Source organism: Dermacentor variabilis, chromosome 2 (genome assembly GCF_050947875.1).
Source record: "Dermacentor variabilis isolate Ectoservices chromosome 2, ASM5094787v1, whole genome shotgun sequence".
Lineage (NCBI taxonomy): Eukaryota > Metazoa > Arthropoda > Arachnida > Ixodida > Ixodidae > Dermacentor > Dermacentor variabilis.
In genome coordinates this window covers 269,203,462-269,228,400 of record NC_134569.1, presented here as the reverse complement: position 1 = coordinate 269,228,400, position 24,939 = coordinate 269,203,462, and the positions used below count along the sequence as shown (strand labels likewise).

General features: G+C 49.8%; 1 protein-coding gene across 8 annotated transcripts in view; it reads left to right on the top strand.

The window, feature by feature from the left end:
- Positions 1 to 24,939, top strand: part of LOC142573293 (very long-chain specific acyl-CoA dehydrogenase, mitochondrial-like) — a 291,200-nt gene that overhangs the window by 246,188 nt on the left and 20,073 nt on the right. For all 8 annotated transcript variants that reach the window (XM_075682933.1, XM_075682934.1, XM_075682931.1 and 5 more), the window contains one exon: positions 11,239 to 11,422. In XM_075682933.1, coding sequence (XP_075539048.1) covers positions 11,239 to 11,422 — 184 coding nt within the window. The remainder of the gene's footprint in view (positions 1 to 11,238; positions 11,423 to 24,939) is intronic.

Here is a 24,939-nt window from a genome sequence, read left to right as displayed (position 1 = left end):
CTCTAGCCCCACCAAAGCACTGGCAGTCACGGTTTCCCTGATTCAGGCAGTTGTCCGCCAGGAGTTCGAAAACGGGTCTTCACAACATCTGCTCGGCCCATCGCCCTGATACCCACCCGGCTTCTTCGATTCCGCCCCGTCCCACATCTTATTACCCACCACGTTTCCGCGACCAATCTGAATGGCCCACTGCTGACGACAAGACCATTTGTTTTCACTGCCGTCGAATTGGGCACATTTCTAGGCACTGTCGCAGTTGCTGGAGTTCCCTGACCCAGTCTACTTATACTGCCTACTCTTGCCTCCCAGGTGGCCCTTCTCGTCCCTATGCCACATCTCTGATAATACCACCACTGATTCTCCTGCGCCGAACCGCCCCTATTCTTGTTCACCTTCGCCCCAACAACGACAATCTCGCTCTCCCCAGCCTCGTCGCTCCTTTTCGCCGACTCCCTTCGGACGCCGCTCCCGGCCAGAAAACTAGACGATGCAGCGCCTCGAGGTGACGCTGCGTTGCTCCCTACACCGCCAAATCCTCTACTGACATTGCCCACTCATCTGAACCTTCTTGACGTGCAAGTCGACGGTGTTTCTGTATCTGCTCTTATCGACACCGGGGGGCATTTGTCGGTAATAAGTGCTGACCTTCGTAACTGCCTGAAGAAAATAATCACACCCGCCACGACGCCCGTTGTCCGTGTCGCCGATGGCGGAACAGCCCCCGTAATTGGTATCTGTGCCGCCCGCGTCTCCTTCGCAGATCGCTCCACTATCGTGCTATTCATAGTCATCACCCACTGTCCCCACGAGATCATCCTCAGCTTCCTCTCTGCACATTCTGCTCTCATCGATTGTTCTACCAGTACTCTCCGCCTTGACCTGCCTGTTCTGGGGCCCGCTGAACCACACGCCAGTCGCCTCAGTTCCATCGACTTCGTTCGCTTGCCACCTTCGGCTCTGACTTAGTGTCATCCCCACCAGTGCCCGATGGTAACTACATCGCGGCTCCTATGCAAGACGTTCTCCTTACATACGGGATCACAGTACTTCATACAGTTTTATCTATTACGGCAAATTGCATCTGCCTGCCAGTGGTCAATTTTGGCTTGACGACACAAGTGCTGCCACGCAGGATGTCTCTGGGCCACCTTTAATCATTCGAGGATTACTCAGTAGCCTCTATTACAGTAGGCGACAATTCAGCCAATCCTCCTCTACCATCGCAGTCAGCAACTTGTACCATCGCCGACTTACAAAAAATGATTGCGCCCGACATGCTGTCCGAGCACGCTCATGAGCTCTACCGCATCCTGTTTTCCTACCACGATATTTTTTACTTTAACGATCGTCCTTTGGCCCAAACTACAGGTGTTAAACATCGCATTAATACCAGTGATGCCCCTCCTATTCATCGCCGCCCGTATCGAGTGTCACCGGCTGAGCGTCAAGTTATTCACGCAGTTCGCAAAGTGCTTGCTAAGAACACCATTGAACTTTCATGTAGTCCAAGGGCATCGCCTGTTTTCCTGGTAAAAAAGAAGGATGGCTTATGGCGCTTTTGAATGGATTATCGCCGCCTTAACAGAGTTACCAAAAAGGATGTGTATCCCCTACCTCGGATTAATGACGCCCTTGACTGCCTCCACGGTACTCGCTGTTTCTCCTCTATTGGCCTTCGTTCCGGCTACTGGCAGATTGCGTGGACGATCTCGACTGCGAGAAGACTGCTTTCATAACACCCGACGGTATTTATCAATTCAAAGTGATGCCGTGCAGTCTATGTAACGCTCCTGCCACTTTTGAACTCATGATCGACTCCCTTCTTCATAGTTTCAAATGGTGCACGTGCCTGTGCTACTTGGACGATGTTATAGTATTCTCCCCAACGTTCGCTACGCACCTCGAGTGCCTCTTAGCAGTCCTGGACGTTTTTCGTCGATCCAGTCTGCAACTCAACGCATCGAAGTGCCAATTCGGCTGTCGGCAGATTACTGTCCTTGGGCATCTCGCTGACGCGAACGGAGTGCAACCGGACCCAGGCAAGAGCCATCCTGTTATGCACTTCCCTGTTCCGAAGTACCTCAAGGATGTGCGCAGCTTCATCGGTCTTTGTTCGTACTTCCCGCGTTTCGTGAAAAATTTCGCGGCCATAGCACGACCGCTAACCGGACTTTTGAAAAAAAGACGCCCCCTTCCATTGGGGCGATAACGAGGTCTCTGCATTCTCACATCTAATCGACCTTCTCACAACGCCTCCCGTTCTGGCCCATTTCGATCCTTCTGCACCTACCGAAGTCCGTACTGATGCCAGCTGTCAAGGAATTAGTGCAGTACTGGCACAACGCCAGCGCAGCAACGACCGTGTCATCACTTACGTCAGCAGGCTCCTCTCACCCTCAGAGCGCAACTACTCCATCACTGAGCATGATTGTCTGGCCCTAGTTTGGGCGGTTGCGAAGTTCTGCCCATACTTATATGGCCGACCCTTTTCCGTTATCACAGACCATCACATGCTTTGCTGGTTATGCTCACTGAAAGACCCTACAGGAAGACTTGGTCGCTGTGCCTTATGTCTCCAAGAATGCTCGTATTCTGTCACCTACAAATCTGGCCGACTACACAAGGACGGCGAATGCCTGTCTCGCTACCCCGTAGACAAGCCTGACGACGCTGACAGTAGTACCGCCAACAGCATTTTCTCTGCGTCTGCCTGCGCTAACATCGCCGATGAGCAGTACCAAGACCTATTGCTACGAGCACTCATTGAGCGTCTGCGCTCTACACCTACCGACGCATCCGTTCGCTGATATGTCCTCCACGGCGGCATTCTGTACCGAAGGAACTTCCTCCCTGACGGATCTAATCTTCTTCTTGTCGTGTCAAAACATGTACAACAGACTGTGCTTCTTGAGATGCATGACGCACCCACTGCAGGACATCTTGGGGTAGCCCGCACGTACGACCGCATCTGCCGCCGCTTCTATTGGCCTGGTCTCGCTCGCTTCGTCCGACGCTATGTTGCTGCCTGTGATCCCTGCCAACGTCGGAAAACACCTCAGGTGCTACCTGCCAGTCATCTCCAGCCGATCACCATCCCTGTGGAACAGTTCTTTCGTGTTGGATTAGACCTCCTCAGTCCCTTTCCCACGTCATCCTCTGGGAACAAATGGGTCGCTGTCGCAACTGATTACGCCAGCCTATACGCTATCACGCGGGCTCTCCCGACCAGTCGCACCACTGGCGTCGCAGACTTTCTCTTGCGTGACATTATCTTGCTTCATGGCGCCGCACGACAGCTGCTTACTGACCGTGGTCGTAACTTCCTCTCGAAAGTTATCACCGACATTGTGCGTTCCTGCTCCACTCAACACAAGCTGACTACCTCATACCATCCTCAAACCAGTGGCCTCACAGAGCGGTTAAACCGTACTCTTACTGATATGCTGACCCAGTATGTTTCCAAGGACCACCACAACTGGGACATTGCCCTTCCTTATGTCACATTTGCGTATAATTCTTACCGGCACGACACCGTCGGATTTTCTCCATTTTATCTACTGTACGGTCGCGAACCGACCTTGCCCCTAGACACGGCACTTCCTCCTGCTGCGATCTCAACAAGCGAGTATGTGCGCGACGCCATTGCCCTGACCGACCATGCACGCCAGTTTGCCCGTGCTCGACTGACGGCCTCGCAAGCCACTCAGCAGTGTCAGTACAACGCCCGCCACTGTGACGTACAGTTTTCGCCTGGTGCGCTCGTGCTCCTGTGTTCACCCTCTCATTACGTCGGACTTTCAGAAAAGCTCCTTTCGCGATACACAGGGCCCTACCGCATGCTGCGCCAGGTGACGCCTGTGACATGCGAAATTGCTGCTGTGAGTTCAACCTCGTCCTCTACTCTGGCTTCTAGTGATGTGCACGTCAGTAGGCTCAAGGCCTACTACACTGCTTCCGAGTCCGGCGTTTAGTCACTCCGTGACTGCACTTTTGCCGCCGGGGGTAGTGCTACAGAACAGTATTTGCGATGACGAAGAGGCGAGCAGTGTGAACTGCGACGACTGCGACTGCGAACTGCGAACTGCGAGCAGTGTGAACGACGACGATTGGACGCTAGCGCGGGCTGTTGCCTTTTGGCCAAGTGCGGCATATTTGTTTGTAAATATACTTGTATATAGCTTTTTGTCTGCGTCTTCCTACGTAACAATATTAAACCGAATTACTCGAAGCATAACAATAAGCTGCTCCATTAAGAGCGAACTAGCAAGGGGCATGTGTGCACCCGAGGTGTTTCCAAGCATCATTCGCACTACGCAGGCGAGCTACCTTCTCCATCGCCTTTTCCTCCATCGCCTACGTGTTATCAGCGGCGAGCATTGCCACCGTGGCACTGCATCAACTAGCAAGTAGTAAGTGCGTGTACACGACAGAACTCACCGCCTCTTGCACCACACAAGCGACCCTCTTCGTCACCAGCTATTGCCATTGGGATGCCGGTGAACCCTTTTTCTCGATGCTGCAGTGAGTGGTGCAGTGAGTGGTGCTACCATAGCACCGCAGCAACTAGCAAGTAGTGGGTGCACACTCAAGGTGGTACTGAATGCCAATCACACTGACCAAGGTTCCCTCTCTGTCACTTGCTATCCCCATCGCAGTGCCTGAGAACCCTTTTCCTTTAATGCTGTGCTTGCCCATTATCAGCAGTGAGAGTTACTGCTATGGCACTAGACGACTAGCAAAGAGTGGGTGCGCGCTCGCGACAGCACCTAATGCCTCTCGCGCCAAGCAAGTGACCCTCTCTGTCACCAGCTATCGCCATCACGGTGCCTGTGAACCCTTTTCCTCGATACTGCACCAGCACGCTATCAGCAGTGAGGGGTGCTACCATAGCATCGCAGAAACTAGTAAGTAGTGTGTGCGCACTCAAGGCAGTACTGAATGCCAATCACGCCATGCAGGGGACCCTCTCTGTCACCATCTATTCGCAGTGCCTGTGAACCCTTTTCCTCAATGCTGTGCCAGCACGTCATCAGCAGCAAGTGGTGCTGACATAGCACCGCAACAAATACCAAGGAGTGGGTGTGCACTCACGGCGGCACTGAATGCCTCTCACGCCGAGCAAGAGAACCTCCCCAGCTATCGCCGTCATTGTGCTTGTGAACCCTTTTCCTCGATGCTGTGCCTGCACGTTATCAGCAGCGAGTGTTGCTCCGATGGCACTGGGTGAGCAGCAAGGAGTGGGTGCGCACTCACGACGGCACTCAATGCCTCTCATGCAGAGTAAGTGAACCTCTCCATCACCAGCTATTGCCATCACAGTGCCTGTGAACCCTTTTCCTTGATGCTGTGTCTGCACATTATCAGCAGCGAGCGGTGCAGCCATGGCACCGCAGCAACTAGCAAGGACAGTATGCGCACTCACGGAGGCACTCAGTGCCTCGCATGCCGAACAAGCAACCTTCACCGTCACCAGCTATTGCCATCGCGGTGCCTGTGAGTGTTTTTCCTTGATAATGTGCCCGCACGTTATCAGCAGGGAGTGGTACTGCCATGGTGCTGTGGCACTGTGGAAGTTGTGTGAAACAGAACATGCAAATGTTACTCCGTGTAGCCTTCTGCATACTGAAAGTCACCGAAATCAAGTTGCACTACTTCCTCTGTGCTTATGCGCAATCAGGTTAAATCGCATTAATAAATGTGCCATTCGCACCCGCATTGAGGTTCCACAGAGTAGCGATATTTAAGCTCTGCTTTCTTAGCATCTGTGGAATAAATACTTCTATCGAATTATCGCTTATATAATTTTTTTTTACCATACCGTTCACTTCCTTATCATCATCATCATCAGCCTGGTTACGCCCACTGCAGGGCAAAGGCTTCTCCCATACTTCTCCAACCACTCCGGTCATGTACAAATTTTGGCCATGTTGTCCCTGAAAACTTCTTGATCTCATCCGCCCACCTAACTTTCTGCCGCCCTCTGCTACACTTCCCTTCCCTTGGAATCCATTCGGTAACTCTTAATGACCATCGGTTATCTTCCCTCCTCATTACGTGTCCTGCCCACGCCCCATTTCTTTTTCTTGATTTCAACTAAGATATCATTAACTCGCGTTTGTTCCCTCACCCAATCTGCCCTTTTCTTATCCCTTATCGTTACACCTATCATTCTTTTTTCCATAGCTCGTTGCGTCGTCCTCAATTTAAGTAGAACCCTTTTCGTAAGCTTCCAGGTTTCTGCCCCGTACGTGAGTACTGGTAAGACACAGCTGTTATAAACTTTTCTCTTGAGGGATAATGGCAATCTACTGTTCATGATCTGAGAATGCCTGCCAAATGCACCCCAGCCCATTCGTATTCTTCTGATTATTTCAATATCATGATCCGGATCCGCAGTCACTACCTGTCCTAAGTAGATGTATTCCCTTACCACTACCACTTCCAGTGCCTCACTACCTATCGTAAACTGCTGTTCTCTTCCGAGACTTTTAAACATTACTTTAGTTTTCTGCATATTAATTTTTAGACCCACCATTCGGCTTTGCCTCTCCAGGTCAGTGAGCATGCATTGCAGTTGGTCCCCTGAGTTACTAAGCAAGGCAATATGATCAGCGAATCGCAAGTTACTAAGGTATTCTCCATTAACTCTTATCCCCAATTCTTCCCAATCCAGGTCTCTGAATACCTCCTGTAAACATGCTGTGAATAGCATTGGAGAGATCGTATCTCCCTGCCTGACTCCTTTCTTTATTGGGATTTTGTTGCTTTCTTTATGGAGGACTACGGTGGCTGTGGAGCTGCTATAGATATCTTTCAAATTTTTACATACGGGTCGTCTACACCCTGATTCCGCAATGCCTCCATGACTACTGAGGTTTCGACTGAATCAAACGCTTTCTCGTAATCATTGAAAGCTATATATAAAGGTTGGTTATATTTCGCACAATTTCCTATCACCTGATTGATAGTGTGAATATGGTCTATTGTTGAGTAGTCTTTACGGAATCCTGCCTGGTCCTTTGGTTGACGAAAGTATAAGGTGTTCCTGATTCCATTTGCAATTACCTTAGTAAATACTTTGTAGGCAACGGACAGTAAGCTGATCGGTCTATAATTTTTCAAGTCTTTGGCGTCCCCTTTCTTATGGATTAGGATTATGTTAGCGTTTTTCCAAGATTCCGGTACGCTCGAAGTCATGAGGCATTGCGTATAGAGGGTGGCCAGTTTCACTAGAACGATCTGCCCACCATCCTTCAACAAATCTGCTGTAAGATGATCCTCCCCAGCTGCCTTCCCCTTTTGCATAGCTCCCAAGGCTTTCTTTACTTCTTCCGGCGTTACCTGTGGGATTTCGAATTCCTCTAGACTATTCTCTCTTCCATCATCGTCGTAGGTGCCACTGGTACTGTATAGATCTCTATAGAACTCCTCAGTCACTTGAACTATCTCATCCATATTACTAATGATATTGCCGGCTTTGTCTCTTAGCGCATACATCTGATTCTTGCCAATTCCTAGCTTCTTCTTCGCTGCTTTTAGGCTACCTTCATTCCTGAGAGCCTGTTCAATTCAATCCATATTATACTTCCTTACGTCAGCTGTCTTACGCTTGTTGATTAACTTCGAAAGTTCTGCCAGTTCTATTCTAGCTGTAGGGTTAGAGGCTTTCATACATTGGCGTTTCTTGATCAGATCTTTCGTCTCCTGCGATAGCTTACTGGTATCCTGTCTAACGGAGTTACCACCGACTTCTATTGCACACTCCTTAATGATGCCCACAAGACTGTCGTTCATTGCTTCAACACTAAGGTCTTCTTCCTGAGTTAGAGCGGAATACCTGTTCTGTAGCTTGATCTGGAATTCATCTATTTTCCCTCTTACCGCTAACTCATTTATCGGCTTCTTATGCACCAGTTTCTTCCGTTCCCTCCTCAGGTCGAGGCTAATTCGAGTTCTTACCATCCTATGGTCACTGCAGCGCACCTTGCCGAGCACGTCAACGTCTTGTATGATACCAGGGTTAGCGCAGAGTATGAAGTCTACTTCATTTCTAGTCTCGTCATTGGGGCTCCTCCACGTTCACTTTCGGCTATCCCACTTGCGGAAGAAGGTATTCATTTTCCGCATATTATACTGTTCTGCAAACTCTACTAATAACTCTCCCACTGCTTTGTCTCCAGCCTGCTTTTTGCCTACCTGGGCATTGAAGTCGCCCATCAGTATAGTGTGTTTTGTTTTGACTTTACCCATCGCCGATTCCACGTCTTCATAGAAGCTTTCGACTTCATGGTCATCATGACTGGATGTAGGTGCGTAGACCTGTACAACCTTCATTTTGTACCTGTTATTGAGTTTCACAACAAGACCTGCCACACTCTCGTTAATGCTATAGAATTCCTGTATGTTACCAGCTATATTCTTATTAATCAGGAATCCAACTCCTAGTTCTCCTCTCTCCGCTAAGCCCCGGTAGCACAGGACGTGCCCGCTTTTTAGCACTGTATATGCTTTTTTTGGTCTCCTAACTTTATTGAGCCCTATTATATCCCATTTACTGCCCTCTAATTCCTCCAATAGCACTGCTAGACTCGCCTCACTAGATAACGTTGTAGCATTAAACGTTGCCAGGTTCATATTCCAATGGCGGCTGTCCGGAGCCAGGGATTCTTAGCACCCTCTGCTGCGTTGCAGGTCTGACCGCCGTCGTGGTCAGTTTCTTCGCAGCTGCTGGGGACTGAGGGCCGGGGTTTGATTGTTTTGTTCATATAGGAGGTTGTGGCCAAGTACTCCACCAGGGTGGCCAATCCTGCTCTGGTGAGGGAGTGCGTTACCGGTTCTGGTCACCGGAATCAGCAGAGTGCTTACTGTAGTGGTGGCTACCACGGAATTTTATTCATGTCGCTTTTAGTCCACAGACATGCAGTTGCAGTGTTGTGCTGCGAGCTTCTGTCTTCTTTGTCCGAGGAGCTGCCGACCTTAGTCATTATCACGTTTCTCTTCACTTCCTGAAACGATGTCACCTCAGTGTCTGAAGAATCCCCATCAGAAAAAAGAATGACTACGAAATGCCGCTTTTTCCGAAGATAGGCCGGCAATACATGCATAACCATCGTTTGGTGGAAATCGCTGAGCACATACTGCCATCTGTCGACCAAGACACCAATTAGGCCACGGACAAGTGGCTTTTGTCTAAAACACTCAAGGGGAGCACAAATACCGCAGAGACAAGCTACACTCATCTAAATGCTTTGGGGACACGTGGGCTTGAACATGCAGGACTCGTAAAGAGAGGTTGAGTAGTTAAAGAACCCCAGGTAGTCAAAATTCATCTGGAGCCCCCCATTACTGCATGCCTCATAACCAAATCGTGGTTTTGGCACAATTTGGTTATTATTATTTGAAAACCACAGAATTCAAGAGAGAGAGAGAGAGAGCAAGGAAAGGCACCTTCTGAGCATGCAAGCACAAGCGGGGACTGCAAATGGGGGCAGAGCATGCGCAGTGGGGCTATAAGGCCTAGGCTGTATTAATGTTGCCTACCGTTGTTTGCAAACACGATGTATGTATATAGAAAACTTTTTTTTCCTTTTCAGAGACAAGGGGGGGGGGGGGGTTCTTTCCAAGACCATGCAGGGCTTTCTAGACATATCAAGGCGGTTATAGCTGCTACAGCAAAACCCTGATCATACGATCACAGCTGGTACGAATTTCAGTGTAATATGAATTCGTAACATTCCCTGGCCAAAATACATTCCTTACAATACGGAAAACATTGGCTGTTTCGAACGCATTGCTGTGCCGCTTTAGATCATACGAATGCGTGAGCAACAGCATTCATATTCGGCAGACCAACGGCATTTGGCAGCCGAGCGGACTGGCCCATGCTCTGTGCGCGTAAGGGCAGGAAGGTAGGAAGCGTGCAAGAGCTTGTCGGCCAGCCAGCCTTGGGCAGTCCGCCAGTTCGTTCTCTGTGGGGTGGGAAAAGACTGCGCTTCCCCCAGTGCCGTGTTCGGCCGGCCCTCAGTTTTCTTTTTTCTTTCTTATATGTGACGCTCCCCGGACTTGCCTGCCTCGCCTTCAGTAGTTCATTTTGCGTGCTCACACATTGTTTGCTGTTGTTTGCTCTTCTTGGGAGTTTGATCTGTTCATTGCCAGCATGTCGTGAAAGCGGAAGTCTCTGTCATTTAAGGAGAAGTTAGACATTCTGAATAGAGTGGACAAAGATCCGAAACGGAAACGAACTGACCTCGCTAAGGAGTTAGGTTTAGCACCATCCACTCTGTGCACAATTGTCGGTCAGCATGACCATATAATGGAAAATGTGCAACGATTCAGCATCAACACTAAAGAAGCAAAGACTGCACACCATGTGCAGGTTGAGGAAGTTTTGTTAACATTGACAGTGGCAGTGACAGTGACAGTGTTGGGAGTGAACGTCGATGGCAATGTGCTGCACAAGGTGCTGCCTCATTCGAAATGCCAATTATCATTTTAAGAGCCTCTTAAGAGCGAAATTGGAGTGGAAAGATGTGGAGCTTAACATCAGCATCCTAGATGTGGTACACATCATCGCAATTAGTTGGGATCATGCCTTGCCGACTACGATCGCTAACTGTTTTGCAAAATGCAGCTTTGCAAAGCCAAGAGCTAACAGTTGTAATTGAAGATTGGAACGAGCTTGGAGTTTCTTGCACCGAGGATGAATTTGTCACTGCCGACGACAACCTCGTGACTTGCGGTTTGCGTACCATGGCAGACATTGCCAAAGAGCTTTCCATATCACAGCCTGATGATTTGACCAGCGAGGAAGAAGACGAGGACTGCTGCAGCTGCCACCATAGGCAGCCCACGACGGCTGAAGCGCTCCTTGCTCTCGACGTGCTGAGGCATTCAGTGGTGTGCGAAAACATTCGTGAGGTCATGTGCGCACACTTCTACGCCTTCCAGAAGATGATCGTTGACGATTTGGGCAAGACTAAAATGCAGAAGTGTATTAGAAATAATTTGTGCCACAAATAAACTCATTTTTTTCTTGATTTTGTTTGTTTTGATACGAATTTTGGGAGATACAAATATACTACGCGACCCCGTGAAATTCGTATCACTGAGATTTTACTGGATTTACTTTAGTTAAGGGAAGTCGCTAGATCACTTCTCGTAGTTTCTAAAGAGCCGGTGGAAAACTGCATGACATGGCTTCATCACGCACTAAATGAAAGCCTGTGTGGCTTGTTGCAGGCAGCGAGCACCAAGGTAACAGCATCTGAGTGTGCCTGGTACGTGACAGATGAGGCGATCCAGCTCCACGGAGGCATGGGATTCATGCGTGATGCAGGGCTGGAACGTTGCCTGCGTGACCTCCGCATCTTCCGTATTTTTGAGGGCGCTAATGACATCCTGCGGCTCTTTGTTGCCCTGCAAGGTATGCCATCTACTCTATACTACTACTGTGTCTTGTTGATGCAGAAAGCTGGTTGGTTAAGCATGCATTTTTGTCCACATTTCATGACAGCCATGTCATTGGGGTGTATGATACACATAGCATTTCAGTTCATGTTCTAAGCAGGAGATCTTGTAAATACAGTCAACTTCCATTAATTCAATGCTGACGGGACCGACAAAATTGTTCAAGTTATCTGGCAGGGTAAACAAGAGGCAGAAAAAAACAACAAAACACATTGATGATTAATTTGGTGGTACTTGTTCCATTTCTGCGCCCCCAAATCAAGGGCCCACCAACAGTCTATGTGTTCAAAGTAGAAAACTGACCTAGCAATAACAGTGCCGCGGTCTCTTTACGTTCCTTGTCCTTCGTCTCATTTCCTTTGAACTGGTAAAAGTTTGCTTCAAGATGTGACATGACTTGTTGCTGCTGGCTTACCATGTAAAATAACTTATCTTTCGAATGAGCTCTCATAATTGAAAACTGAAACCGGTGATGTAGTGCCATGTCTTCTTCGTTACACTCATCATCATTGTACACAAGAACCCTGTTTGTTGCCATCTTGTGATGGCTATGCTCGCTCTGACTGTAGTGTTGCAAATCCAGTTTTGATTTTGTGTCAATAGTGTGGTGCAGGTAACTTTTGAATCACTTCTTTTCGGAGGGGGAGGGGGGGAGTTACGCATTAGAATTGGGTAAATACAGTACTCATTTGTTATGAGCCACCATATTAACTCAAAAATCTTTATATGGCAGGCTAGAAATAGGAGTTTTCAGTAAGGAATGACGTGGTGCCATACGTATTCACTGTCCCCTAACCACCGCCAAGACATATGCTGCTTCTAAAGGGGTAGCAATTGGGGTCACCACGGGGGTCAGGTGTGTGCATGCTGACCAGTCAAGTCTGAATTATCTGGTGAGAGCCAATCTTAAAATCGAAATAGTGAAAGTTTGGGCCCATGGAAATGTGAGATAGGGTAGTTGCTGGGCGACTTTGTGGCATAGCTTGGGTGTCTGGTACCTCAAAGATTACTGACCACCATGGGTTCGGAGCCTCAGGACCGCATGAGCTGTCACCTCGCATAATGTGGTGCACCACTGTGCGTGCGCTCGGGCCTCCATCGATCATTCCGCGCCCAAGAATTGCCCTAAGTGGTCCAGGATACACCCAGCACTGCACAAACACCCGGTCCCGGGGCGGCATGTGAATCAAAGGGGCTGCTCTCGCACCAAGGGCGATTCAAAAATACAGAAAAGAATACAGAAAAATACATAAATACAGAAAATACAGAAAAAAATACAGAAAATAGCGCATTGCAACAGGAGGATGGCTTCCCCCGTGACACACCGCTAGGGAAAAGTCCCTGCAGCTACGCTGTGTACTCTTGCGAGGACCAATGGGCCTGCTCGCGAGAGCTAGGGCAACCTCTGTCGGCTTGGGTTTATGATAAGTGCGGCTGGGTGAATATGAGCACGTGTGAGTTGCTCCTTTTCAAAATGCTAAGCTGAGGAGCAGTAGACACTGCTCCTCAGCTTAGCATTTTCAAAAGGAGCAACACAACTTGCCGCTGGCGCAAGGCACCGCAGATAAGCTCAGGTCCAGTCAATGCCCAAACAGAAAGGCGCCGGCAGACGAGAGGAAAATGTATACGTAGAGTGGGCTGTCACAAAGAAGACTGCCATGGCCAGCAGTGCCAAGTGCCACCGTCGCTAACCAGTCTCTGGAAAAAGCCACCCCTAACAGTCATCGCTGGTGGAAGCGGAGACGTGTAAGGACTACAGAATAGGTGAAAAGCCCGTGCGAACGCACCGGTGCACACGAGAATCCCCTCAGTGAGAAGGTTTAACTGGTTCCAGCAGGTGAAAAAAAAAAATTCTGGAACCAAATAAATGCAAGAAGGAGGTGGGATAAACCTGGTAAGCTTTTAAATGTGTCACATTAGAAGCAAATACGGCAATAATTTGTTGCCAGCTACCATTTTTCTTTTAGAAATCTTCCGGGGACAGACCGAAACGGGTGTTCTTGGTGGGAGATAATGTGCCTTTGATGCATTGACTGCCCCGTAGCCGTGCCATGAGAGATGCTGCAGCCATTGTAGTCTGGTGCTATCATACTAACCAGTTAATTTGAAATTTTATGGTGAGAGCTAGTTTCAGGATCGCAATAATGAAAGTTCTGGCCTACAAAACTGTATGGTTGCTGGGTGGCTCTTTCGATAGTGATCGAATTAACTAAAAAGTTGAATTAGCTTGAGTCAGATTCATAAAGTCAACCATATTGGCTAACATATACTGCCATTTTTACATACTACCATCAATAATTAGAAGCAATTAATTAAGGGACAAAGAGACAACTACCCAATCGTAGCAATTGCTACAAAGGAAAGCCGCACGAGTTTCCTTTGTAGTGTAATTTGGTGTACTGAACAGTTCAGATGGTAGCGTCTGTTCGTAACCGAGAAGGCAGGTGATGCAGAGCAGGAACAGGTGCTTGCCCGAACGGCTCACACTCGTGCTAAGCACTGGCAGTCCGGCTGGCCCACTGATTGCACTGCAGGCATGGAACAGACGGTCTGGTTGGCCTTGTTCTTGTGCTCTTCTTCTTCATTACAATTACCCCCGGTGTAAAAGCAGCCATCCTGGCGCCTTACGACGTGGAGACGAGTGGGTCATAGAATTGTTTCAGGTGGCGAACGTGAACAACATCCCATCCACGGCGGCGCTTGTCAGATGTCGGTGTAAGCAGCTCTATGACATAGTTGACCGGAGAGCTCCGTTCGACGATGCGGCATGGTCCATCATACTGCGAGAGAAGTTTTGTTGAAAGTCCAGGCATGGTAGAAGGCACGGACAACAAGACAAGTGTGCCGCGAGCGAAGTTTGGATTTGTAGCATCGCCATCACGATTGACTTTTTGTCGTTGTTGGTCGGCGGAGGTGAACTTTCGGGCTAATTGACAGCATTCCTCGGCGTATCGGGCGACGGCTGAAATGGGAGCACACTCTGACGTGTCTGGTGTATATGGCAAAACCGCATCGATGTTGTGGGAAGGATCGAGACCGTAGAGAAGAAAGTATGGAAAAAATCCTGCCGTACTTTGTGTAGCCATATTATATGCGTACGTGACAAATGGGAGGATGATGTCCCAGTTTGTATGCTCCGATGAAACGTACATGGCGAGCATATCACCAAGGGTGCGATTGAAACGCTCCGTAAGCCCGCTAGTTTGAGGATGGTGCACCATGGTGATCCAGTGCGGCATTCAGCAAGCAGAGCTTCAACCACCTGCGACAGAAACACATGGCCTCTATCACTCAGCAGCTCCCGAGGTGGGCCATGACGAAGAATGAAACGATGGAGCACAAAGGATGCAACGTCACTGGTGGTCGCTGCAGGTAGAGCAGCGGTTTCAGTATAGCATGTAAGGTGATCAACTGCGACAATAATCCAGTGTTTTCCAGTGAGTGTTAGCGGTAGCGGCCTTGGTCGCTACATTCCCACATGGTCGAAGGCACGAGTAGGGCACGGAAGCCGCTGTAATAAACCATGGGCAGGATGAGGCGGAGATTTGCGGCATTGGCATTGCGGGCACGAGCGGACAAACTTTTGGACAAAAGTAAACATTCCTCGCCGGTAGTAACGTTGCCGCAGGCGCTCATACGTCTTCAAAACGCCTGAGTGTGCACATTGTGGGTCAGTATGGAAAGACGCACACATGTCGGAACGCAAAGTCCTAGGGATAACCAGGAGCCGCTTGCAACCATCGGGCTGGTAGTTGCATCGATAAAAGAGGTTATCCCGGACAGTAGAATGGACAGCCTGGCGACGCAGGGAGCGGGAGAAGAAAGATGCAGGCAACCCAGAAAGGAGATCCAAAAGAGAGGCCACCTAAAGAACCTTGCGCTGTTCTGATGCGAAGGTGTCGGTGTCGACCGAGGATACTGCCTTAATGGTGGGGAGGGAGGCCGTGCCGGCTGGCAGCGAAGAGCTGGACAGAGCGTCAGCATCAGTGTACTTGCGACCTGAGCGGTATATGACGTGTATGTCATATTCTTTAATGTGCAGACGCCAGCGAGCAAGGCGTCCAGACGGGTCTTTTAAAGAGGAACCAACAAAGAACATGATCATCAGTAACCACATTGAAAGGCCTGCCATATAAATAAGGGCGTAACTTCCCGAGTGCCCAAACGATGGCTAGGCATTCTTTTTTTGTGACGCTGTAATTGCGTTCCGCTTTGGTCAGAGCACGACTGTCATAAGCAATGACGTACTCGGAGTAGCCAGGCTTGCGCTGCGCAAGGACAGCGCCGAGGCCAATACCACTGGCATCGGTATGCACTTTAGTTGGGACGGTGGGGTCGTAGTGTCGCAGTATAGGCGGAGACGTCAGGAGTCGGCGTAAGGTCATGAACGCGGTGTCGCATGCAGGAGACCAGGAGCATAGGTCGTTGGCGCCACTTAAGAGCTGTGTCAGAGGTGATATAATTGAGGAAAAATTGCGAACAAAGTGTCTGAAGTAAGAACAGAGACCGATGAAGGCGCGAAGTTCTTTGAGTGTCTTAGGTTTTGGAAACTCTGCCACAGCGTGAAGTTTTGATGGGTCGGGGCAAATGCCATCTTGTGCTACTGCCACATCCTATATAATCGCCGCGGGTAAGTGCCAGGCGATGAGAACGACGCTGAAGTAGCGCACGAGTAGAAAAATAAAGATGGCAACGACGTCCCATTGACTGCTCTCATAAAGTGCTTTTACACATCCTCGACACCGGCTTTCCAGTCTCCTACTAGGCTGTGATACTGGTGGAGGTGCTGGGTAAGATTGCCTCATGATCGGCAACCCTTCGCGGAGCCATACATCAAATGCGGAATAACCTGCGTTCGTCAAAACTCCTGTTCACCGATACAGTCGCCGCCTGCTAGGCCTGACACCCGAGTTCAACCCTTTGCAGGACCCTGCAAGAACGCGTCTACCGATTTCCGCCATGGCCACTGCAACTCCATCGCAGGTGACGCTGCAGAATCCCAAGATCCCAGAAAGTTTCCATGGTGACGCTTTTGAAGATGTCCAAGACTGGCTGGACCAATTTGAGTGTGTCGCCAGTTATAATGACAGGGGCTCACAGCAAAAGTTGTCTAATATCTATTTTGCGCTTCAAGACAGTGCGCGTACGTGGTTTGTGAACCGGGAGAGAAATTTCACCATGTGGGATGCCTTCCGCACCCAGCTGCTAGAGACATTCACTAGTAGCTACAGAAGAGACCCAATCCCATATTCAAAAACCAAACGAGAGCGTTGCCATGTTTGCAGAAGATATGGCCCGCCTTTTCCGCAGAGCAGACCCTGAGATGGCCGAAGAAGTTGCGCTATCTCTTGCACGGAGTGAAGGAGGAACTGTTTGCCGGGCTCGTGAGGAATCCATCGACGACAGTGGCCGAATTTACCAAGGAGGCTACCGCTATAGAACGGGCACTACAGCAACGGTACCGCCAATATGATCGCAAGAGCTCGCCGGTGAATGTTTCAATGCTACCTGAGAGCTGCAGCACATCTCTGCGTGAAGTCATCTGAGAGATTGTGCGAGAGGAGATCCGGCAGCTTGGGATCTCACCGATGGCACCAGCGGTGGCTTCTATCGCTGATATCGTACGGGAGGAAGTTTTAGAGGCCTTTTCTTCGCCCGACTGGCAGGCGGTGCCACGACGATTAACCTACGTGGAAGCTGTCTGTCGTCCACCTCCCCCCACTTCGATACTGCTGACACTATCGACCACTACGACGCAGCTATCACCACCGCCCCCAACGCCCTATTTTCGACAGTCACAGCCGCCGCCAACTGTGCCGTATTGCCGCCAGTCGATCGCTGCGCCTTGTTTCTACGGTGAATTCCCTGCCGGCTATCCGCTTCGAAAGACCGATTTGTGGCGCACCGCTGACCGCCGGCCGCTATGCTTTCATTGCGGCGAAGCAGGACATGTTTACCGCGCGTGCCACTACCGCGCGGCGGGGTATCCAAGATTTCCCAACTGCAATTACCCTGTGTCTGAGGCTGCACGTAGCTGCCACGGAAATTCTACAAACTTTCGGCCAGAAGGTTCAGCGACGCCTCGATCGCGTTCCCCTTCTCCGGCTGGTTACACCCCACCGACCCGTCGCAATTTTTCTGACGCCTCTAGGGGCAGGTCCCCTAGCCCGCGCCGGGGAAACTAGACGCAGCGACCTCCGGGGGTGAGGTTGCAAACCGGATAGCTATCCAAGAACCCCCATCTCCGACGAACGACGACTCTACAACTCCGACGACTCCAACCACACCCCCTGTAACCGATGCCGTCAGCGCCGATCTTGTTTGCATTGACGGCCACCAAGTGGCCGCTCTCGTCGATACTGGTTCGCATTTTTTGATAATAAGTCAAAAGCTAGCCGATAGGCTGAGAAAAGTGAAGGCACCATGGACCAGGCCCAACATCAGAACTGCCGGTGGCCAGTTGATGACGCCGATTGGAAAATGCACAGCCAGGATAGTAATCGCCGGTGCAACCTTTGTCGCCACCCTCGTCATTCTCTTTGAGTGTTGTAAGGAACTTATATTGGGGATGGACTTCTTGAGAGAGTATGGTGCAGTGATTAATGTCCGTGACGTCGTCGTCACATTTTCTACAAGCTCAGACGACTTCGACCCCGCGGAACACCAGCAACCCCGCTTACGTATCGCCGACGACGACGTCACGCTTCCGCTGCGAAGCTGTTCCCTCATACCTGTAATCTGCGACAACTTGAACACCGGGACTGGCGTCCCTGAACACATCGACGCACTGGTACTGAGTCAAGGGGTTTCGATCGCCAGGGCGGCCGTAATTAACGTACACGACGGACATGCCGAACACCTGCTGACGAATTTTATCAAGGAACGTCTGCACATTGTTAAAGGCACGGCTGTTGCTTGCTTCGACGAATTTACCTCAGTACAGGACTGCCTCTCAGTGGAGCACGCGACTTCCACCATGGTTATGCCTGCCCCTGTGGTTGACATCAGTTCCACCTTTACGCCCGTGGAACGCAACAGCCTTCTTGAGCTCATCGATGAGTTTAAGAGCTGCTTCTCATCGACGTCACGAATTAGCCAAATGCCGCTCACTAAGCACCGTATTGTCGCCGAAGCTGACGTCAGACCAATTACGCAGAATCCTTATCGTGTAGCACCTAAAGAGCGCGAGGCAATGCAAACACAAGTGAAGACCATGCTTGAGGACGGAGTTATTCGGCCCTCTAAGAGTCCTTGGGCATCGCCTGTCGTATTGGTGAAAAAGAAGGACGGCAGCCTGCGCTTCTGCATCGACTATCGAAAACTCAACCAGATCACAAAGAAAGACGTTTATCCGCTACCGCGTATCGACGATTCACTGGACAGGCTACGAAACGCACATTACTTTTCGTCGATGGACTTGAAAAGCGGCTACTGGCAAATAGAAGTTGATGAGAGAGACCGTGAGAAGACCGCTTTTGTGATACCCGACGGACTTTATGAATTTCAGTTGCTCCCCTTCGGTTTGTGTTCTGCGCCGGCAACGTTTAAACGACTAATGGACACGGTACTCTCAGGCCTCAAATGGCAAACTTGTCTGGTGTACCTCGAGGACGTGATTGTTTTCTCCGTCACATTCGAGGAACACTTACAGAGACTAAAGATTGTCTTTGAAGCAATACGCTCACTGGTTTAACTTTGAAACCTGAAAAGTGCCATTTTGGTTTTGAAGAACTTCAATTTCTCAGTCGCGTTGTTAGTCATGAAGGTGTCCGACCTGACCCTGATAAAATCTCTGCCGTCGCTAATTTCCCAACGCCATCAAATAAAAAGGCAGTGATACATCTTCTGGGCCATTGCGCCTACTACCGACGGTTTATCGCGGAATTTTCGCGTATCGTATGGCCATCAACACATCTTACCAGAGAAGATGTCCCCTTCGTGTGGGTTGAAGACAAGCAACGGGCTTTTGATGACCTACGGCAATGGCTGCAGACGCCTCCCGTGCTCGCACACTTTGATGAAGACGCCCCTACGATTCTCAATACCGACGCTAGTAATGTCGGCCTTGGCGCAGTGGTTGTACAGCGGCAGGACGGTGCCAAAAGAGTGATTGCTTAGGCCAGCAGGACGCTATGGAGAATGGAGGATAACTGCTCTACTACAGAAAAAGAATGTCTCGCACTGGTGTGGGCCGTCCTGAAATTTCGGCCATTTTGTCTGGTCGGTGTTTCACCGTTGTCAGTGATTATCATGCACTTTGCTGGCTGACTAATTTAAAAGATCCAGCTCGTCGGCTTGCGCACTGGAGTCTTCGGCTCCAAAAGTTCGACTTCACTGTTGTATACAAATCGGGGAAACGACACACCGACGCCGACTGCCTTCCTCGGTCTCCTGTTGAGACTGCAGTGCACGACAATGATGACGCGGCTTTTCTAGGCGTGCTAGATACTGTGGCTGTTTCACGCCAGCAACGCGAGGGCGCAGAACTTGTTCCTCTTTTCGATTACTTAGAGGGAAGAACAAGCAGCATGCCGAGGTTATTCGCCAGAGGGCTGCCTTCATTCTGCTTACGCCACGACATTCTCTATAAAAAGAACTTTTCACCTAGTGGCGCTACCTACTCGTCATTCCCGCATCTCTTCGCGACGACGTCCTATGTGCTTGTCACAACGAGCCGACTGCTGGTCACTTAGGCTACACTCGGACATTGGCTACAATTAGGCTAAAGTACTGTTGGCCGAGACTTGCGTCGACCGTGAAACGTTACATACAGACATGCCCGCATTTCCAGTGCCGCAAAGCCCTACCCGGCAAGCCAGCTGCACTGCTGGATCCTGTTCAGATACCGCAAGCACCGTTCGAGCAAATTGGCATGGACCTTTTAGGTCTGTTTCCACTGTCTACTGGCATAAATAGATGGATAATCGTCATCACAGATTACGCTCAAAGCCATTTCTTTGTTGGAAAATATAGGCCTCACCAAGATTGTGAAAGATGTCAAACAATGTAAGGTACTTGCTCTAGAGGTCTTTTTCACTGCAAAAACGCACAAACCGGATGTGCCTTTCCGTACAATAGTCAGTGAAAACAACTGTTGGCAGGTTTTGGCTAGCCGCTTTTTGCGAAAACAGTTGAAGCATTTAACTATTGACGATCCTTATGGCATAAAGGATTCTTTCGATGTTGTTTCCTTTCTGGAAGACAACCATTCAGAAGCCGACATTTTTTCTGTTGACATCGAAGATCTTTACTATCGAATACCGCATGATGAGCTATTCCGCAGTGTGATGACGTGCATCGAAGAAAGTGGCGAGGTAGATTTTCGCAATGTGACCGGGTTGTCTTCGGAAAGTTTCATGTCCCTTCTTGAATTTTATTTAAATGCAACTTTTATCCGGTTCGAAAATAACCTTTTTATCCAGAAAAATGGTGTGTGTATTGGTTCATGTGTGGCGCCTGCTCCTTGTAATATTTTTTTATCGTTTGTGGACCGCGCTCTTAAGAGCGCCTTAAACAATGACTTGGTTTAAATTTTTAGATATGTTGACGATTTTCTTGTTGTGATAAAACAGACTAACAACGAATGCTCCGTGACGGTAGCTGATGTTTTAACTCTATTCAATGACAATGGCAAAGGTTTAACTTTCACACATGAGCTATCTAGGGACGGTAAACTCCAGTTTTTAGATTTGCAGCTATCCTTACAAACAGGCCACGCCTGTTGGATGTACTCGCCACATGCACGTAAGGAACTTTTACCTTACGCATCTGCGCACTCAAAGACTGTGAAACGCGCCATTGCTCTGATGTGTTTAGAATCTTCCTTAATGAAATCTTGTCATCACTCTGCGAACATGAGTTTCATTGCACAGTTAAATAGGCTGCAGGCTGCTGGTTACCCAAGTGTGGTGGTGACATCAGTCTCGGAGGTATTGCTTCAGAAACTGAAAGGGAAGCGGCACAAAAGTAACTGCATCACACAAAAGAAGAGGCCTGAAGTTGCGCCGTATTGCCACAGAGTGGCTCACAATCTAAGGAATGTCGCCACTAGATACAAAATTCCGGTAGTGTTTTCCGCTCCTCAGAAACTGTCAATGTTGTGCAGCCGTATTTCTAAAACAAGTAAAAAACCTGATTGTGAAAAGAACCACGTGATGTTTGTAGATTGCAGCGTCGGTGTGGTTTATAAGATTCCCTTGTCATGTGACAAAGTGCATGTAGGGCAGTCAGGCCGCTGTGTTAATGAGCGCCTTAGAGAATATGAGCGATCCATACCAACAGGCACAGGTTCCCATTTGACCCAGCATTGTAAAACATGCAAGTGCAAACCCATGTTTCGTGATACCACGATTTTGAAAAAGAGCCGTGACACCACCGCCCGAGAGTTATCGGAAGCTTTTTTCATTCAGTCATTGGGGTCACGGTGCATTAGTGTGCCTTCCTTAACCTTGTATAGCGCTGAATTTGATTTTTTGGATTCTGTCGCATGAGTGCGCTCTTGGGATCGGATGTTGGTGGCTCCACCGCATGGTGCTCACTGCGCATGTTCCTCTGGTTTGAGCGGTCTATAAAGGAGTGACGCAATAAAATGATGTCAGTTGACTAGCGCCTTGTCCTGGTCGTCTTTCTTGTGCCTGTCGTTTTGCGCTAAACAAAGTATTCATGGATTCTCACCAACTAGCCCGCGAACGCATTGTGCGGGTACCACTCACCGAAAGACCATGGCTTATCATCCCCAAACCAACAGGCTGACCGAACGTTTGAATAAGACTCTGGCAGACATGATGAGTATGTATATCGACGTCGGCCACAGGAACTGGGACGAGATTTTCCCATATGTTACATTTGCGTATAACGCGGCTCGCCAAGAGACAACACGCGTGGCACCTTTCAACCGCGTTTACGGCCGGGAAGTGCCAACAATGTTGGACGCAATGCTGCCGCACGAGTGCGGTGACGACGAGACTGGCGCCGAGGAATTTACGCAATGCGCAGAGGAAGCCAGGCAGCTTGCGTGTTTGCGAATCGAAGAACAACAGGAATACGATGCCTGACACTACAATCTTCGACACAGACCCGTCACATACAACGTCGGTGACCAGGTTTGGGTCTGGACTCCTATTCGTCGGCGGGAGCTGTCTGAGAAGCTCCTGCGAAGATACTTCGGCCCGCACACAGTTCTGCGCCGCATCAGCTATGTGAATTATGAAGTTGTCCCCGACAGTCATAACTGCTCCAAACGCCGGCGGCATCTGCCCGAGATTGTGTACGTGCTTCGTATGAAGCCATACTTTTCCTCATGACCTCAACTTTGCACCGTCTGTGCACAGCCTTAGGAGATTAGTGCATCGGGACGATGCCTCTTTTCGAAAGGAGGGGCAAATGCCACATCCTATATGGTCGCCGCGGGTATTTGCCAGGCGATGAGAACGATGCTGAAGTAGCGTGCGAGTAGAAAAACGGACGACGACGACGTCACGTTGACTGCTCTCATAAAGTGCTTTCACACATCTCAACACCAGGTTTACAGTCTCCTACTAGGCTGTGACAACACACCGTGACCTAGAATCATGAGCTTGCGCACGGCGAACTGGCACTTTTTCAGATTCAGTTGCAGGCCTGTGTTGGTCAAGGACGTCAACACTTGCCTAAGGCGCAAAAGATGCGTGCTGAAATCAGGGGCAAACACAGCGATGTCGTCGAGGTAGCACAAACACGTGCTCCATTTTAGGCCGCACGAGATATTGTCCATCATTCGTTCAAACGTAGCAGGCGCATTGCATAGACCAAATGGCATCACATTAAATTCTTATAAACCATCTGGAGTAATGAATGCAGTTTTAGGGCGATCAACTGCTGACATCAGGACCTGGCAGTAGCCCGAGTGTAAATCCAACGAAGAGAAGAATTCAGCGCCTTGCAAGCTGTCCAGAGCGTCGTCAATGCACGGTAGAGGGTAGACGTCTTTTCGCGTTATCTTATTAAGACGGCGATAATCGACGCAGAACCGAATGGAACCATCTTTTTTTTGTGACGAGAACCACTGGTGATGCCCACGGGCTATTGGAAGGTCGAATGACGCCCCGCTGAAGCATGTCATTCATGTGCTCACTGATCACCTGACGCTCCTTGGCGGTTACGTGGTACGGGCGCTGCCGCAATGGCGCGTTGGAGCTAGTGTCGATGTGGTCGCTGACGGTTGACGTGCAACCCAGAGTAGGCTGAGCGACATCAAAAGAAGAGCGGAACTGGGCAAGCAGGTGAAGAAGCTGGGAGCGCTGCTCGGAAGTAAGGTCATCAGCAATGAAAGGTGGGAATAAGTCAGGTGATGACGGAGCAGCAGTGGAAAGCGCACAGACGTCAGTGAGCTCTGCATACGAAGCATCCGGCACGTCAGTTATAAACATGTCATCAAGAGGCTGAACATGGCCAAGTGCTTCGCTGCAAAGAGCTGTCAGGGCTGTAGGAAGCAGATTGCAGACAATGATGGCGCTGAAACCGGCTGAAATGTCAAGCGTGGTGAAAGGAAGGGGAACGCCTTTGCGAGAAATGAAGAGTTCCGAAGAAGTGAAGAGGACAGCGCCTTCAGAGACAGCGCCACAAAAGACAGGAACAGCGGCAGACGAGTACGGCGGTATGGCGATGTCTTCCCGAAGAACTAGCTTAGCGGGAAGAGAAGTGGTGCCGAAGAGGGGCACGTCCCACAGAGGCAATAATTCGACTTCAGCACGTGCACAATTGATGACGGCGTTATTTCACGAAAGAAAGCCCCACCCAAGTATCACGTCGTGAGAACAGGACTGCAGAACCACAAACTCCACAATATAAAGAACGCCCTGAATAACAACTCTAGCTGTGCATGCTGCTGAAGGCTGAACTGGCTGGGTGCTTGCTGTGCGAAGACAAAACCCAGAAAGTGGCGTCGTAACTTTTCGTAAAGCGCGAGAGAGGCATTCGTTTAGGACAGACATGGCTGCCCCAGTATCATTTAGCGCAGCAGTAGGGATACCGTCAATACTAAGGTCGACAACGTTCGAAGGCGACGATGGAGGACTTGTACAGATCGATGGCGACGCAATTCCTGCCTCCTGAACTGCGGCGCTTAGTTTTCCTCTTGCGTGGGTGAAGGGTGCCGACGCATGGGGGACGGTGAACGATGTGTAAGGACCGGGGGCTCGGCTGGTGGCCTGTTCAACTGCCGACTAAAATAAGTGTCGTGGAAAGGCTGCACGTGAGCATAGGGAGGCAACTGCACAAACCCATCAGAGTGCAGTATGCGGCGGCGACAGAGTCGTGCAACATGGCCACGAATATCGCAGGCATAACATATGGGCCTGTTGTCTTGCATGCGCCAAGGATTAGCAAAGGCAGAAGCAGGTCGATGAACGGGATGATGAACGGGTGGTAGCGGCCGAGGATGTAGCGCAACAAGTGGTTGATGAGGAGGCTGTGCGGTGACAGATGCGTAAGTAA